The 17,582-nt window shown below is 44.9% G+C and overlaps 1 protein-coding gene across 4 annotated transcripts in view; it reads right to left on the bottom strand.

Annotated features, from left to right (window-relative positions):
• The window catches only part of LOC102947502 (transient receptor potential cation channel subfamily C member 4 associated protein), a 76,543-nt gene that overhangs the window by 42,124 nt on the left and 16,837 nt on the right, over window positions 1–17,582 (bottom strand). For 3 of the 4 annotated variants that reach the window (XM_037877302.2, XM_037877303.2, XM_043526629.1), the window contains exons 2-5: window positions 10,453–10,581; window positions 10,046–10,162; window positions 2,580–2,637; window positions 1,530–1,585 (exon numbers count right to left, since the gene is read on the bottom strand). In XM_037877302.2, the coding sequence (XP_037733230.1) occupies window positions 1,530–1,585; window positions 2,580–2,637; window positions 10,046–10,162; window positions 10,453–10,581 (360 nt within the window). Of the gene's footprint in view, window positions 1–1,529; window positions 1,586–2,579; window positions 2,638–2,812; window positions 3,002–10,045; window positions 10,163–10,452; window positions 10,582–17,582 lie in introns of those variants that run through there. The other variant, XM_037877304.2, reaches the window with a different exon arrangement.

The raw sequence follows: 17,582 nt of genomic DNA, 5'->3' as shown, positions 1-17,582 counted from the left end.
TAGTTCTCAGTTGAACAGAGTTTGCTCAAAGTTTCCACTGACTTCAATGGGGCTAGTATTTCACCCTGATCACTGGTTGGAGTAAGGTTGCTCTTCGGTTTAATTCAGTATTTTTTTTATTCCAGAAAATGCTACCCCAAATGCTTGAAATGCTGTCTGTTCAGAGTTCAGCAAGACTGACCATGTACTAGCGGCCGTAGCATAGAAACAAAACCTCAAGAAGTCATCAAGTCCAGGCCCTTACGCTGAGGCAGGGCCAAGTAAACCTTGACCTTCCCTGACAGGCATTTGTACAAACTATTCTTAAAAACCCCTATCAATAAAAAGAAAAGGAGTACTTGTGGTGCCACAAGTACTCCTTTTCTTTTTGCGAATACAGACTAACACGGCTGTTACTCTGAACCCTATCAATAAGGTATTGATCAAATGGATTAGATATCAGCATAGATATCATACCTAGATATAAAGAGAATTAGTCCAGAACTGCACCAAGACATTAGACAGTCTTACAATCCTGAAGAAACCCTCCACTCAAATCCATCCCAATAATCCAGAGAGGGCACTACAATTGAAATGAGTTAAGTCAGCCAGCAGCTATTCTATGGATTGCAAATGCGCTCGTCTTTAGATCAAATGCAGCTATCAAACTACCTCTATTTTCCCCCCCTTAGGAGATCAAATAAAGAATGGTCAAACACCAGCCCTTGCCACTTTTACTGGGTCTCTGTATTGTTTTGAGAACACTGTGCACGAATACTTTTGTAATGTTAAGAGAAAGTCAGTTTCTCTAAGATGGCTCCAACTCAGTGATTACATGCAGCATTTCATTAAAACTACTGTATTTTAAATGTGCTCTCAGGCTTGTGATCATTTATCCACTGAAGGGTTATGACTAACTATACAATATTGAAAATATGTTCCTTATTGACAGTGTTTTAGTCATTAGATATGCACTTTAGGCCTCAATTTTTGAGCCAAGTTCTCTACAGACTTCTAACCTGCAGCCCTTCCTCGGCACTCAGGTTCCAGTGATTGACCAAGGATGTTCTGCATATGAATGGTCTGCAGGATCAGGCCCCTAATACCCTCGGTTGACTAGGGTATTGAACAGCACACAGGCAGAGATGCTCAAATTAATGGGCATACATTTTTCTAATTTTGATATTTATGTTTCTAAGTACAAGAGCTGAAAATAGCTCTCAGATGGGAACATGAATATGTAGACTAATGTCCACAATAGTGTGTCAGAATTACTGGGCACTCAGCTACTGCAGTAATGCATTATAGAAAGGCCTATAAATAAAACACTACTTAAACACCCAAACACAGAGAGTGGCTGAATATAGTAGGTCCAGATATGTAACAAGGCTTTGGAAAATGTTGCAAACTAGAGTTGCATTATGTCTTTAAATTATGTTTTAAAGCAAATATACTTTCATTCCTGGGGTATGTGCTGCCAATGCCGAAGCGTGGAACATGTTTGTTTGCCAAGAAATGGAACAAAGTATTTTTTAAAAGGTAATACTTACACATATGCAAGTGTTGTACAATATGCTTAAGCAGTCCTTGATCAGGTCGTCACTTACTACAAAGCAAAAATAAGACACCAATTCATTACACAGTTTCCAGAACACTTAATTTCTATGCTATAATCACAGAGCATTGTGTATGACATTTTATATAGTCAGCTAAACAGCCTGAAACGGATATGCAAAAAAATTAAGCTGCAATTAGCAAGCAGTTAGAAATGATTAATGAGATACCCGAGCAGTATAGTCCAAGAGATTTAATGGCCCGAGGACATGTTATAGGGCATGCTAATTCTGACCTACATCCAACGAACATCAGTCTTCTAGTCTTTCCCTCCTCGGATTAACCGCAACCAACTAACATGGTTTCGAACAGGACGCATTTTCCCAGCGTAAACAAAACCTTTGACAGATTTTATCTTGATATTTCACCTGTGAATCTCAGTTGCTTCACTTGAGAAGTGGGGAGGATATCATAATACTTGTCCTTCTCAGAGGTATTGCAAGGACCGGATAGTGTCAGGTAGATATGGAAGATGAAAAATACAAATATTGAGCCTACTGAGCTGCTCCAGCAGACAAAATGCTATTCTGAAGCAACTAGTTAGTTCACTTTGGCACACTCCCTTTATTATATAGTTAGGAAATTACTATTCATTACATGTCTGGAAAAATAGGATTCTCTTCATGACTCACTCAACTGCTCTGTATTCTAGGGACAGCATTCTGGAGGGATTGAATAGGAGCTATATAGCCACCAGTAACTTCAGTGGAAGTTTCTAACATTTGCAGACATGCCAATGCCTGGAAAACAAATTTATACACTGAAAAAAAATACAGACACTAACAAACTAAGCCTTAAACACATACTGACTATAATTCACCCCCTCAAATTAGAACCACAAAGAATGACTGACATTAGTTTTCCTATTTCAGGAAAAGTGAATCATTTGTTTAGTAAAGAAAGGGTGAAAGATATAAATAAATGGAGGAGGAAACAAGGAAAGATACTGAAAACAGCTATTTAACCTTAAACCTTTATCTACTTACTTTTCGGTTTCTTTTTCTGTGTAATAAGTGTTGGTCTCATGAGAATTTCCACTAGAAGCTGTGAAAATAAGAGAATGAACTGAAGTGCAGAGTCATTTTAACAGACTCAATCAAAAAGACACCCAAGACCCATGTTTTTTTCTCTAAATAGCAAGCCCCAAATCAGTCCGATTTCTTACAGAGCTACAGATAACAGTGAGGGAACTAGTACAAACATGGCTGCTTCAATTTACCTCCTTTCTGGTTGCATGAAATATCATGTGGCCTGCTGCTAAGCTAGTGCTCTGGTTTTGGAGGAAGTCAGGTACTGCACACGCACTTGTAGCGCTGCACACATTCCTACACCTTGCATTGTCCAAGCACAAAACAGCCGAGAGAGCACTTGGCACAATGGGATCCTGCTACTGGTTGGCCCTTTGGAACTGAAGTAATAAACATATTAAATGAAGTATTTCAAACTTACCAAAGTGTTTTTTGAACCAAGTGCCCTTTTCCACCTCTAAACAAGATCCCATTAACAGATATTCAAGGTCACAGATTGAAGTAATGCCTAGCCCACCAGATTTTAGCATCATTTCAATCCTACGGGAAATCACCCACAGCCATTGCCGTTACAACTGGAAGCAAAAAGAATTTTAGATAAAAAGAAAAGTTTTCCTTAACTGATTATGCTAGTTAGAGCAAGCGGATTCTCCTCCTTAACAGTGAACAAAGGTAACTAACAGGAGAGATTTGGAGGGAGTTTAGAGAAGGACCACGAAAGGCTTTCCTTCCAGGTTCTGCACTTGACATTTCAAACTGCTTAGTGATTCAACAGTGGCGGTGACCTGCTACACACGTGCCATGTTCTCTTTCGTGCCTGAAGATGGAAGGGATTTCCTGTGCATAAAGTTCAAGTTGGTGGCTATGCTGGAGGAGAAAATTCCTGGATTGGAGCAGGAAGTAGGGATGTTACTGAGAATCAGAAAAGCTGAGTAGTTCCCAGTCAACCAGCTTCACAAAACATCAGTACTCCAGGTCCTGAAAGAATACTTGGGGAGGGGGGCGGGAAGGAGGGAAAAGATGTGCCATCAGAGCTGCTATTTCTCCTATTCTCCTAGCTAAGGTGACCACCACCAGGAAGGCTGTTTTCATTGATAGGTATGTAAGAGAATGGGTAGCCATGGGTTCGAAGCGAGGTCTAGTCAGGCTTTTCAACATTAGGTTTAGGTCCCATTTTGGGGTGGGATGTCAGGGTTGGGGAAAAAGGTTTACTATACCCCCAAGGAATCATTTTGTGGTTGGGTGCGATAGTACTGAGTATCCCTCTACTTCAGGGGTGGCCAACCTGTGGCTCCGGAGCCACATGCGACTCCTGGTATAGGCACTGACTCTGGGCCTGGAACTACAGGAGCCAACTTTCCAGCGTGCTGGGGAGTGCTCACTGCTCAACCCCTGGCTCTGCAACAGGCATTGCCCCCACTCCACCCCTTCCTGCCCCATCCCCAGATCCTGCAGTGCCCTCGCTCCTCCCACCCCGAGCCTCCTGCATGCCACAAAACAGGTGATCAGGAGGTGCGGGGAGGGAGGAGGAGGTGCTGATTGGCGAGGCTGTTAGTGGGTGGGAGGCACTGTGAGCGGGGTGGGGGAGCTGACGGGGGGCTGCTGACGTATTACTGTGGCTCTTTGGCAATGTACATTGTTAAACTCTGGCTCCTGCTCAGGCTCAGGTTGGCCAGCCCTGCTCTACTTGTTGGTGAAAGGCTGCTATAGCCACTAGGTGGACCCTGAGTGAACTGAGAGAGTCAATTTTTTTAAGAGTCAATACATAGCCTAGGAACTTTGGAAGAGTAGCAGATGTCGGAGAATTTTGTTGGGATTTACACCAAGTCTGAAACCGGAAGCACTTTTGAAGGTAGAGTACGGAGCGTTGTGGATTTTTTTTAAGCATAGTAATACCTCTTGTACCTCATCCGAGCAGGAGCTTTCTCTGTGTTGGAACCATGAAGGAGCCAAGCTTGAGGCAGAGAATCCTCAGGTTGGAACATAGAGTGCGTTCTTTGTTCGGCGAGAGCAGGCATGGAGTGGACTGGAGAGAGCTCGGTGAGCACACCGCAAGTTGTGACAGGTAAGGGTACCAAGTCTGTCTCAGCCAAGTGGGGGCAATCAGTATGACATGTGGGCCTTCTTATTTTATTTTTAATAGGACTTTCGATAGTAGGGGAAACGGAGAAAAGGCATACAGAAGGTCCCTGTCCCACAGAAGAAGTGTTGCGCAGGGAGTATTGCCCCATCCCTGCTTTGGAGCAATGTCATGGACATTTCTTGTACAGGTAAGTAGTGAACAGATTTGTGGTTGGTCCCGTCTCCCCCCGCCGCCTTAATAGGTCATGGCTTTATCTCCCATTCATGGTCGTGTGGGAACTTGCGACAGACTGTCCACTATAGAGTTTTGCATTCCTGGAAGATAGGCCGCTGATGGCGTGATGGGGGAAATGCACCAGTTCCCTAACCTTAATGCTTCTGCGTGGAGGGAGGGTGACCTGGCTCCTCCTTGTCAATATATGTAATACATACATACTATGTTGTCTGTTAAGACTCACGTGTGTTCCCTTGATCAGTGGGAGGAAATGGGTGCAGACATTCCCGACCGCCCTGAGCTTGAGGAGGTTGATGTGGGAGGACATCTCCATAGACAACCATTTGCCTTGTGTTGTAATGTCATTTAGATGTGCACCCCATCCTATAAGGGATGCATTGGTGGTGAGAAGTAACGACAGGGAAGTTTGCAGAGAGATCTCCTTTTTTGCAAACATTTGCTGTGGTTTTCCACCAGTCCAGGGAATTTTTGACCTTGGTGGACAGTGACAGAGGTTTGTCTAGTCTGTCTATCTGGTCTGTAGACAGAGCTGAAACAACTCTGGAGACACTGCACATGAAATCTGGCATGAGGTATCACCGCTGTGCTGGCTGCCATATGCCCCAGGAGTTGGAGGCAGTGTCTGGCTGATATTTGGGGGCTATTTTGTACGGTCTATGAATGTGGCCAAGGAGAGGAACCTTTGCTGAGACAGGAGCGCTTTGGTCTGTAATGAATCCAGGTTGGCCCCTCTGAATTCCAGGTGCTGTACCAGGGTGAGGGTTGATTTCTGGACATTGATCTTCAGACCCAGTTCCATGAACAAGTCTATTGCGATACTGGTAATCCAGCAAGCCTCGTTGAAGGAGACAATCGTCCAGGTAGGGGTAGGTCATGATCCCCTGGGAGTGTAGGTGAGCAGCCACTACTGAGCGGACTTTGGAGAATACCGTTGGAGCTGATGCTAGCCCGAAGGGGAATACTCTGTACTGACAGTGGTCTTGTCCCAGGGTAAATCTGAGGAACCACCTGTGGAACAGTAGGATTGAGATATGGAAATAGGTGTCCCGAAGGTTGAAGGCCGAAAACCAGTCTCCCTGTTCCAATGATGGAATAATTGTTGCTAGAGTGGCCATCTTCAATTTTTGGGCTTTGACAAACTTGTTGCATGCTCTGATGTCTAGTACGGGTCTCCAACCTTCCTTCCTTCTTGGGTACTATGAAATAGCAAGAGTAAAAAAAAAAAAAAAAAAAAATCTTTGCCTCGTAGATGTCGAGATACTTGTTCTGGGGCTCCTAACTGGAGGAGGTGATCTATTTCTTGTTGTAGTAAACTCTTGTAAGAATGGTCCCTAAAGATGGATGGAGAAGTGTGCTGGGGACAGGGGTAGGTAAAATGGATGAATACCCCCATTGCGAATTATTTCCAAGACCCATTGGTCCGATGTTATATGTTCCCAGATGCTGCAGAACTTGGCAAGGTGGTAGTCAAATGGGTAGGATAGGTTGGTCAGCTGTAGTGGTTGAGGGGAATGGTTTGTCGACACCTTGACCGACATGTCAAAATTCATGTATGGAGGTGGATGGTTGTCACATGGAAGGCTGTGGACCTGATGGTTTGCATTTGGAGAACCTAGATTTCTTTCTTTGAGATTTGTAAAAGCATTGAGTTGGGTATTGGGAGGTACAGGTTTTATGTTGGGGCTGTGGCCTAAATTTTCTCTTTTGTTCAGGCATATAGATCCCTAATGAGCAGAGAGTGGTCCTGGAATCTTTAAGGGTATGCAAGGATGCATCAGTCTTTTCAGCAAAGAACTTTGGTGCCTTCAAAGGGAAAGTCTTCAACAATCATCTGCACCTCTTTAGGGAAGCCTAAAAGGTGTAACCATGATGCATGTCACATAACCACCGCCATAGAGATGGACCGGGACACTTATCAGCTGGATCAAGGGCTGACTGGAGTGTTGTTTTGGCTGTTGTCACTAGCTGCCCCTCCTGGACGATAGCTCGGAACTGGTCACGCTGTGACTCTGGGAGCTGATCAGTAAAGGTGTTGAGTTTTCAATAACAGTCATATTTTGCTGTTAAGGCTTGATAATTTGTGATTCAAAATTGCAATGTGGCAGAGGAATCGGCTTTTCTCCCAAAGAGGTCCAAACATTTCCCATCCCTATTGTAAGGGGATGATCTCATTTAGTGCTGGCGGCCCCGGGAGTTTACCGGGTCCACAACAATGGAGCTGGGGTCGGGGGAAAAAGGAATTCCGTCTCCCTAGCCAGAATGTAATATTTTTTATCAGCCCGTTTACAAGTAGGCATCACCGATGTTGGGGTTTACCATACAGTTTTTGCAGGATCCAGGAGAACCTCACTGAAGGGTAAGGCTATTCTGGAGGACGAGGAAGAGCGTAGGATGTCAAGGAGTTTGTGGTGAGTGTCCTTGACTTCCTCCAGGGGTATCTGCAGCATGTCTGCTACCCTTTTTGCCAAGGCCTGGAAGAGCTGGAAATCATTGGCTAAGGATGGTGGTGGAAGCATGATTGTCTCATCTGGAGAGGAGGAAGATATATTAGTTCTCGGTGTAACCTCCTTCTCATATCTGTTCCTCCATAATCTCCTCTGGAGATTCCGAGGTTCTGGATGCCATAGCCAAGGGAGAACGTCTCAGGGACTCACAGGTGAGGCTGGAAGCCCGAGAGGTGTGGGGGCTATATGCCACCCAGAGACCCCAGTAGGGCCACTCAAGTGGTGGGATAGAGCTTGGTGGTCATGCCCATGGCTGGCCATATCATGGTGGTGGTGCAGCAGGCTGAGGGTATGCCTGAGGAGCCTCTTGATAATGGGCATCATAGAGAGCATGGGTGGAGTGGTGGGAGATGACCTCCTCTGGCTCACTGTCTGATTTGCCACTATACATTTGCAGGTGCATGGCAGAGTACCGGAGAGGATTCCCACACTTGGAGAAGACTCGGTACCAAAGTCCTGGTGCTGACAAGAGGAGACTCTGGTTTAACAGATATCCTGACATCTCCTGAGTGCTGGAATTCCCTGGAATTGAATCGGACCGATCTGGTGCTGTTGGTGGTACGGAGGGAGTCAGGGATCTTGCCTGCACCGAATGCTCCAGTGCTTGCTGGCTCACTGATGACAGTGCTGAAAGTACAGTGCGTACTGGAAGTGTCTTCTTACTGGTGTGCTCCCTGATCCTGTCTTTTGTCAATGCATCTGAAGAAGTGGGTATTCACCCACGAAAGCTTATGCTCCAATACATCTGTTAGTCTATAAGGTGCCACAGGACTCTTTGCCGCTTTCACAGATCCAGACTAACACGGCTACCCCTCTGATCTTTGCCATTTGTTACAGTTGGGGCTTGGTGCCTGTGCCCATCAGGTCTTTGAGCGTGTCTATAGTACCTGCAGCTCCAGACCCTCGTAAGCTATAGGTACCAGGCTTGGATGGTCTTGGAGCCGACACTACCGAGGTTGCCGGAGACCTTTCGCAGCTAGCTCACGGCTCACTCTGGAGACTCACTGCTCTCTTTTTTAGATGTACAAGAGGGGATTTCTTTGACCCATAGTTCCTGGATGTTGAGGCCTACGGGGGAAGACTCATGCCTTCTGGGTGACTCCTGGCATGGACCCAGGGAAGGTTGGAGGGCTGCCTCCATCAGGATGATCTTCTGTCTCAACTCCCTATCCTTTTGAGACCTGGGTTTATTAAACTGTTGACAGAGACCCACATTCTGCAGAATGTGGTTTTCCCCCGAGGCAGCCTATGCAGCGAGAGTGTTTCTCTGCCACAGGGATGGCCTCTTTGCAAGAAAGGCACTTCTTGAAGCCTGGTGAGCTGGGCAAATCCTGTTAGAAAAAGGGGTCCCCAGTAAAAAAGGGGGGGGGAAATAAACAGTTTTTCTGTTTTCAAAGAGAAAATAAAGAGAAAAAACAATTAAAACTGAAGGAGATTAACTACTAAAAATGCTAAAGAAGTTAATCATCATGAACAAACTGCTAATTGCTGTGTCTCTAGCCAGGGGCAGCTGAGAAGGAACTGAGGGAGTTAGCTCCCATGTGCTGGTTAGCCTTGTGGAGGGGCACAAGGAGGACACTGCACGTGCAGGTCGAATGGAGAACTTCAGTAGTAGTGTCCGATCAGTTGCATATGGACACAAGCACACCTACAGTGAAGCGTCCATAGGGACACTTTTCAGAGTAACAGCCGTGTTAGTCTGTATTCGTAAAAAGAAAAGGAGTACTTGTGGCACCTTAGAGACTAACCAGTTTATTTGAGCATGAGCTTTCGTGAGCTACAGCTCACTTCATCGGATGCGCATCCGATGAAGTGAGCTGTAGCTCACGAAAGCTCATGCTCAAATAAACTGGTTAGTCTCTAAGGTGCCACAAGTACTCCTTTTCTTCATAGGGACACTGTTCAAGAACTTCTGGCCTCAATCCCCAATTCTGCCCCCACGTCCCTACCATATAGCACAGAGATCCTTGGACAGAAGACACTTAAGGAGTGCCCAATACCATTTGATTAGGTTTTTGTTTTTCGGTTTGTTTTGTGTTTTTTTTTTTTTTTTTTTTTTTTTGGTCGGGGGGCGGGTTTGCAGAACTTTAAGTATCCAAAGTATTGTTAGCATTTTCTTTTTTAAAGTGATATTTGCTTCTTTTCATGTTATACAAGTTATGTATGTAATCAGAAATCTATTTTTTTTAAACTTAGTCTGGTATCTGTTTATCATTTCCAAGAATTTAGCTATTTTCTTAAATCCCACGGAAATATCAGGCAGCAATGTAAAAGAATATCATCTTTGTTATGTGCCCAAGAGCCCGAACAGAAACTCACCAAGTATTTTTATACCACATGGAAAAGAGTCTCTTGCTTTTGAACACGTAATATCTTGGAAAGTACTTGCAAACCAAACTGAAAGCAGACGTAATCTTGTGGTGATTCTCTTATGAAATCAAACATATATGACAGTACAACCAAAGCTTCTAATCATATGTGATTTGCATTTATAGTCCCTCCAAACTGTTTGATTTAAAGACACTTCTCCCATTTACTCTCGTTAAAAGCCTCAGAGGGTTTCTCGACTATAGCCATGGTTAACAAAAACCCCAAACACTTACATCTACTCCTCCAAACAAATCAAATGTGTAGGTGTTTGGGAAAGTGGATTCTTGAGCAGCTTTTCTATCTTCCGTGACAAACGCCATGGCCTCCATTGAGAGAAGTGGAGAAATTTCCTGAGAAGAAGAAAAAAAAAATGCCACCACCACATTCAGTCAAAACACTAGCAATGTACAATTTCTGTAACTGCCCTAGAATAACTGGATGATCATCTGATCCCTAGTTGTGATTACATGCCTCTTTACTTATTCCACTTCACAGATGGGCATTACTCCATATGCCCGATTTCAAGGACTGAAGCTACAACTGCATGAAGTCAAGTTTCCCAACATGCAACAGTTGAAGAGACTGGCTTCCAAGAAGCAGGGTGGTATTTCAGTAGAGTCAGTGACTGAGTATAGATTACCTTGAGGATGCTTTGGCACTGAGAGAAGTCGCTGTTCGGATGGCTGTTCTCATATAGTTTCTGCAACAGCAGGGGAATTCCATTCCATTTTGCTTGTTTATCCCTTTCCTTTAACAAGGCCTCAGTGATCTATGACAAGGGAGAATACCATTGGCTTTCACACTAACATTTGCTTACCCCTTCCCCATACTGCATGCCATCAGGTGACCTCATGACTCACCCATTGTTATGCTCCCAAATTTGGTGAGCTCTCGCTTATTTTACTCCATTTTAACCACTAAACGTTTCCATACAACGCAAACAAAGGAATAATTGAAGGGGTTCTCTAATTTTAAGGTAAATAAACCATGAAAAGGAGAAAACAAGAATCTATATTTGGGTACCAAATAAGATTATTCCAGCACAAACAGAGCGAGAGAACATCCGTACCAGAATACCCAATAGTAGAGATCAGCATTTCGCCTCTCAAACCACTGGTCCAGGACCAGCGTCTGAATAATGTTACTGTTCCTGAAAGGGTTCATACTGGTTTGCCAAGGTGTTGTAGGCATTACAAGATGAGAGATCTTTGTGCAAGGGTGTCACTTAGTATATTAAATATTTCTTTCCACACTTATGATATTGTCTATAAAATCTCAGTAGTTCCATTACATTTAGTAAGTTCATATTTCTCCCTGTGAGATTAGTAAAGCTTTGAGTCATATGTTGTTGCTGCCAGCATCATAAGCAGCTCCTGTTTCCTCTTTCAGGAATTACACTGGCCCAGCAAAGTGGAGAGAAGGTTGGAGTTAAAATAAAATTAGACATAAAGGCTATTGCCACAAAAACCAGGGGTTCTGATTTTCACTAACACCAACAACAACAGGGTTCTGACCAGAGAGAAAGGGGCCTTGCTATAGTGGGGGAGAGGGCCCAGCTGGCTGTACAGTTTGGCCTATATAAGCAATTACGTATTCAACCCTCTAGTAAGTTAGTGCTTTTCATGACCCATTTGAATACTGCGGTAGAGTCCCAGATTCTAAGCTGTTGTTTTAATGAGGGTAGCAATATCTTATATCTCTACCTATACACTGCTCTCTTTCTTTAGTGAAAAGAAAAGAAGTACTTGTGGCACCTTAGAGACTAACCAATTTATTTGAGCATAAGCTTTCGTGAGCTACAGCTCACTTCATCCGACACATAAAAGTGGAAAATGCAGTGAGGATGTTTTTATACACACAGACCATGAAAAAATGGATGTTTATCACTTCAAAAGGTTTTCTCCCCCCACCCCACTCTCCTGCTGGTAATAGCTTATCTTATAAGCTATTTGAAGTGATAAACACCCATTTTTTCATGGTCCTCGTGTATAAAAACATCCTCACTGCATTTTCCACTTTTATGCATCCGATGAAGTGAGCTGTAGCTCACGAAAGCTTATGCTCAAATAAATTGGTTAGTCTCTAAGGTGCCACAAGTACTCCTTTTCTTTTTGCGAATACAGACGAACACGGCTGCTACTCTGAAACCTTTCTTTAGTGAGTCACCAACATGCTCCTGTCCACATTGCGCAAGACTGAGCATTAATTGCACTTCAAGGAGTAGAAAAAGGGCCTGCTTATGAAATCAAATTTGTTCAGGGATATAAGCTTCTTTTCTTAGTAGTTCCTTTTTGCTAGTTATGGCAGGAGGGACGACACTCAACAAGAGGCTGGACAGTGTTGATTGGTACCAACTGTGTCAACTTTCCTTTGTAGGAAAGCCTAAAGAGCATTGTAACCCGCTACACTTGAGTAAATTTACAGTATTGTGTAGTAGCTAGTCCAAAATAGAAGAGTGCTGTCAAAAATTGAGTCTTATATAAAGACCTTAATCCCAATGAACCAGAAATGGAAGGGGGGCGGGGAAGAATTGGAGATAACCCTATCTCCTTAACCTTGAAAGTCTATGAAGATTCTGAATGAAGTTTCATGCAGATTCCAGTAGGGATGCATAGCAGCAGAGAAAATACAGATCTTCCCCAGGGTGGACTACTTCCTGAGTGGATGGAGCGGGGAGGGGAAGTTCTTGGCAGGCTGTGAGGGTTTTTTAAACAGGGGCAGTGCCCCAAAATTAGACACACCAGGAAAACACCAAAGATCTCCCAACTTAAATTGGAAAAAGATGGAAGGATTTCAACAGTGTTTAAGTATCTCACGAACTAGGACCTGAAGAGTGGGGGGAATGGATGCTGAAAAGCATATATAAACTGCACCAAATGCACTCACTGTGCGAAACCTTCTACAGATTCTCATTTCTAAGTCTCTCAATTCCAGGAGAAGTATATGCCACAACAAAGAGCACTTGCTGGAGAGTCTGGAATGGAAAGAACCTTTACTCAACTCAATACTACCAGCTGTTTTTAAGAGAGTTTCTGGAGCCCCCCTGCCATGACCAAGAAGGAACTAGTCACAAAAAAGAGTAGGAAGCAAAGCTTCCTAGAACCTGGAAGCGGAGGACTCAGTATCATCCACCGCAATGTGGTCTGTGAATTACACCTTGCAAATCTAAATTACTGTATTGAGCACTTCCACACTACGACAGACACTAAAATTTTTACATACAAAAAACTACATTAAAATCTACCATAAAAAGAACATTACAGTTGCTAATTCAAGCACTCAAGTTACGAAATGCCAGAATTAAGGTTTCCCATGCAACCTTCATTTGACTCCCTTGCGTGTATGCATTATGATACACTCTAATTACAGGATCGTAGTCTATTTTTCCCCCACAGCACCTGTCTCATTCAATTCACAGGATGGACTGTGTTCAGAGGCTTCCAACCTGCTAACGCTTATGCATATGCTCAACTTTGCTACCATGAGTGCTCCCACTGACCTGGGCATGTTGTGATAATTGGGCCTATAAATTTGCCCTAATTGTGAGCTCAGCCGTGAGGAGTATACATTCATAAAATGTCATAACCACCTATAACAAATGTTGATGGGAAAAAGTGAAAAAGCAAGACAGAAAAACTGAATTAGTCCAAACAAAAAAGGCCTACAGCTATAACTCAAGGACTGTGTTATGGAAAACAAGAGAAGTGTAGAAACAGAAATCAGTAAACCAAAATTAGTGTGTCAGAAATTAGGCCTAACTGGTGGACACCATAGTAAGAGGAATGGGCTATTCCACCCATCACTCCCTCTAAGGACCCAAAAGACAGACTTTGGGGAGAAAAATTGGCTACTGGAGTGAGCTTCACCATCCTGACTTACACCCCCACCATCTCTTGAGACCCCAGGCCTTTGTTATCCTCATCCTGAAGGATGTCCTGACCAGACCAGACCAGGCCAGGCCAGAAAGCGGCTGAAACCCAACTACTACCTGGGATGTGAGATTTCATTCCCTCCCCCCTGTCCTTTTCCTTCCCAACCTTATTTCTTCTCTTTTCTCTCTCTCCTTTTGCCTTCTGTTTAATAAGAATCTGGCTTAGCCATCCAAGACTATATATTTTGCAACACTGCTGCAAGCCTGTGACCAGAAAGAGGCAGCTAAAAGCAATGCCCTAAACAGCCTCATCCTGGTACAAGTTTGCCAGGTCTCCATGTGCCCGTCCTAGACACTACAGGAATATTCCTACTGATACCCTTGCCAAATTTCAAGTTTTCTGTGACGAAGCTAGAGCTTCTCAATAAAATGGTTGTAATATGTTTTTTCCTAACCTCATTGTGAGAAAAAAGCTGAACTGTTTTTGCTGAAGTCTTCCAACAAAATTCAGCCTGCAGCAGACATCTGGTATGAAAAATTTCAGCCCAAACATTAAGTTTGGCTAAGTTTAAGCAACTGAAAACATGGTCTTACAATGGAAAACACTAGGCAACCTTAACTAGAGGTGTCGCTACCAGCACGACCCATAATACATTAGATCGGAAGAACAGTACAAAACGAAGCAGCTAATTCCTGAGGCTTGCTGAAACTTTGAGTGTTGGAAGCTGCATGCCCGCAAAATTGTTAGTAGAAAGGTTTCGGCTCACAAGCTATGCGGATCTCACAACACTGCTGTGGGGCAGAGGCTTACCCTGTGTAAGGTAATTACAACCAGGTAATTGCCACTCAAATACTTCCTGAACCTTCCTTCCCAGCTCTCTATAATCTAAGGCTAAATCTATACTAAGGAGTTACGTCAACCCAGCCACATCCCTGAGCAATGTAATTACGCCAACCTAACTCCTGGTGCAGACAATGCAGTGATGACAGAAGAACTCTTCCATCAACCATTGTTGCCAAGAAGGCCAATGGCATTTTGGGATGTATATGTAGGGGCATTGCCAGCAGATCGAGAGACGTGATCATTCCCCTCTATTCGACATTGGTGAGGCCTCATCTGGAGTACTGTGTCCAGTTTTGGGCCCCACACTACAAGAAGGATGTGGAAAAATTGGAAAGAGTCCAGCGGAGGGCAACAAAAATGATTAGGGGACTGGAACACATGACTTATGAGGAGAGCTGAGGGAACTGGGATTGTTTAGTCTGCGGAAGAGAAGAATGAGGGGGGATTTGGTAGCTGTTTTCAACTACCTGAAAGGGGGTTCCAAAGAGGATGGTTCTAGACTGTTCTCAGTGGTAGCTGATGACAGAACAAGGAGTAATGGTCTCAAGTTGCAGTGGGGGAGGTTTAGGTTGGATATTAGGAAAAACTTTTTCACTAGGAGGGTGGTGAAACACTGGAATGCGTTACCTAGGGAGGTGGTGGAATCTCCTTCCTTAGATATTTTTAAGGTCAGGCTTGACAAAGCCCTGGCTGGGATGGTTTAGTTGGGGATTGGTCCTGCTTTGAGCAGGGGGTTGGACTAGATGACCTCCTGAGGTCCCTTCCAACCCTGATATTCTATGATTCTATGAACCTAGCTATCACCTCTCAGGGAGGCGGATTAAGTATAACAGGAGAACCCCTTCCATTGTTGTAATGAATGTCTACACTGCAACACTGCTGCTGTGATACCGCATTGGTATAAGGCCTGGTCTACACTACAGTTAGGTTGACAAGGCAGCTTACGTTGACCTATGTCAGTGTACACACTACAGCCTTGCTCCCGCTGATGTTAGTGCCCTACTACACTGGCAGGCATAGGGCTTATGTTGGTGTAGTTAGGGTGACACAGTGTCAACGTAAACACTGCATGATTTACATTCGCTGTTGGCAAGAAAGCCCTGCTCCCCAGCTGGGTTACTGCCGGGTCTTCGCTCCAAACCAGGCTGCCACCCAGGCTCCCAGCTTGGGCTGCCCCCCCCGCAGTCCCGGCTTGGAGCTCTGCTTCCTCCCCCTCCCCCACCAGGCTGTATCAAGACTCCAGGCTCAGAGCCCAACTCTCAGCTTCCCTGCTGGGAGCACAGTAGCTAACTGGATTCAGAGTGTAGCTCCCCACTCCCCAGCTGGGAGCAGGAAGCCCCAGGCAGCTTCCTCCCTTCTCCCCTCCTTCCCCCACCTGCGAGTGGGAAGGCAAGAAGCCCCAGATGGCAGCTGGGTTCGTGGTGGGTAGCTGCGCAGAGCTCAGAGCCCTGGCTCTCAGCCCCCCACACTGCCCCTCTTCAGTCGGTGGAAGAGCTCCTCGTGAGGATGCGCCCCACCAACAGAAAGAGGGCAGTGTCTACATCAGCCACCACAGTTATTACTGTAGTGGCTATAGGTCAACCTAACTTAGGTCAATTTAAGATTGTAGTGTAGACATGCCCTAACCGTAGACATAGCCTAAGATACCCATCTCTATGCATGGCTTCAGTCTTCTTCTTTTATACGGAAATAGCAACATTTATAAGTTAATAGGTCTGAAATCCATCTGAGGGCTTCAGGAACTGCAGAATACACCTTTGCTAATCTTCCTGGAAAGGAAAAGATGGCTCCATTAACTCATAGGGAGATGACTGTTTATCCCCACGGTACTCCTTTCACAGACAGTACACCTTTGGCCAGCTCATGAATGGCACCAACAAAACCACGTCCAGCCTCCTTCTGTAAGAAGGATCAGCATGATGTGGGGCACTGAAAAGGGAGGAAGGATCTGCATGATGTGGGGCACTGAAAAGGGAGACAACCTCTCACCCAAAGAAAAGGGGTTCTTCAGTAGGATTATTCTACCCTCCTTCATCCCCGCACATTCATGCATAAATTTAGACTGAACTCCACAAGGAAGTTTGCCCCTGTTGTGTTGAGTCAGATGGGCAGTCCGCTGCAGGAGGACCTGCTAAGAAATGCTTACAGAACAATGGCATACCTATTGTAATCAGAGAACACTCAAACACAGGCAGAGTCCACCACCACATTTCAAAACACTCTGGAGTCTCTTTATCCTAGAAATGTAGCCTCTTGGACATCACCGTAGACCAGTAGTCCCCAAACTGTGGGGCATGGAGGAATGTTGGGGGGGGGCACACAGCAGAGCCTGGACCAGCCCCCACAGGGGGCAGGGAGGGAGCAACACCCAGCCCCGCTCTGCCCTCTGCCCCCTGGCCCCAGCCCCGGTCCCAACAGCGGCCCCTCGCTCCCAGCCGCAGCCCCCAGCTCCTGGCCCCTGGCAGGCAGGGGCGTGGGCCAAGTAATGGGGGGGCCCCATGACCAAAAAAGTTTGGGGACCATTGACAGATTAAGATAAACAGAAGTTCCAGGCTATGACTACCAGACTTTCCCTAGGGATGGGATTGTACTGCTTTCATCTGTTCTTCCAGTGAACACAGACATGTCTCAAGCAGGAACATTTTGGATTTTATTGTTTAATTGTACCCGAGGCCCATTATTCAACACACCACTGAATTTAGAATACATACTATGCACACACGGGCATACAGCCTCTCTTGAAGCTTGAGCTTTCATATCAAGTACAACACTTATCAGCTACATCTGGTCAGCAATTTTAACAAAATGTTCTTTTCCATCAGAGAATGCTGATTCGCCAGAAGTGAAATACCTGTTTCTCTGCTCCAAGATGGAATTTTGGTCAACATCTGACACACCCACCCCAGAATAGCCACTAGTTCTGTGGTTAAGGCATTCACCTGCAATGTGGGAGACCCAGACACAAGACCAGCCTCTGAATCAGGAAAAGCATCAGGTAAAGCAGGGACCTGAACCTGGGTCTCCCACATCCCAGGTTAGGGACTTAACCACTGGC

The sequence above is a fragment of the Chelonia mydas genome, chromosome 13 (assembly GCF_015237465.2).
Source record: "Chelonia mydas isolate rCheMyd1 chromosome 13, rCheMyd1.pri.v2, whole genome shotgun sequence".
NCBI lineage: Eukaryota > Metazoa > Chordata > Testudines > Cheloniidae > Chelonia > Chelonia mydas.
Note: the sequence above shows the minus strand (reverse complement) of the source record. Positions and strands in the feature narration are given on the sequence as shown.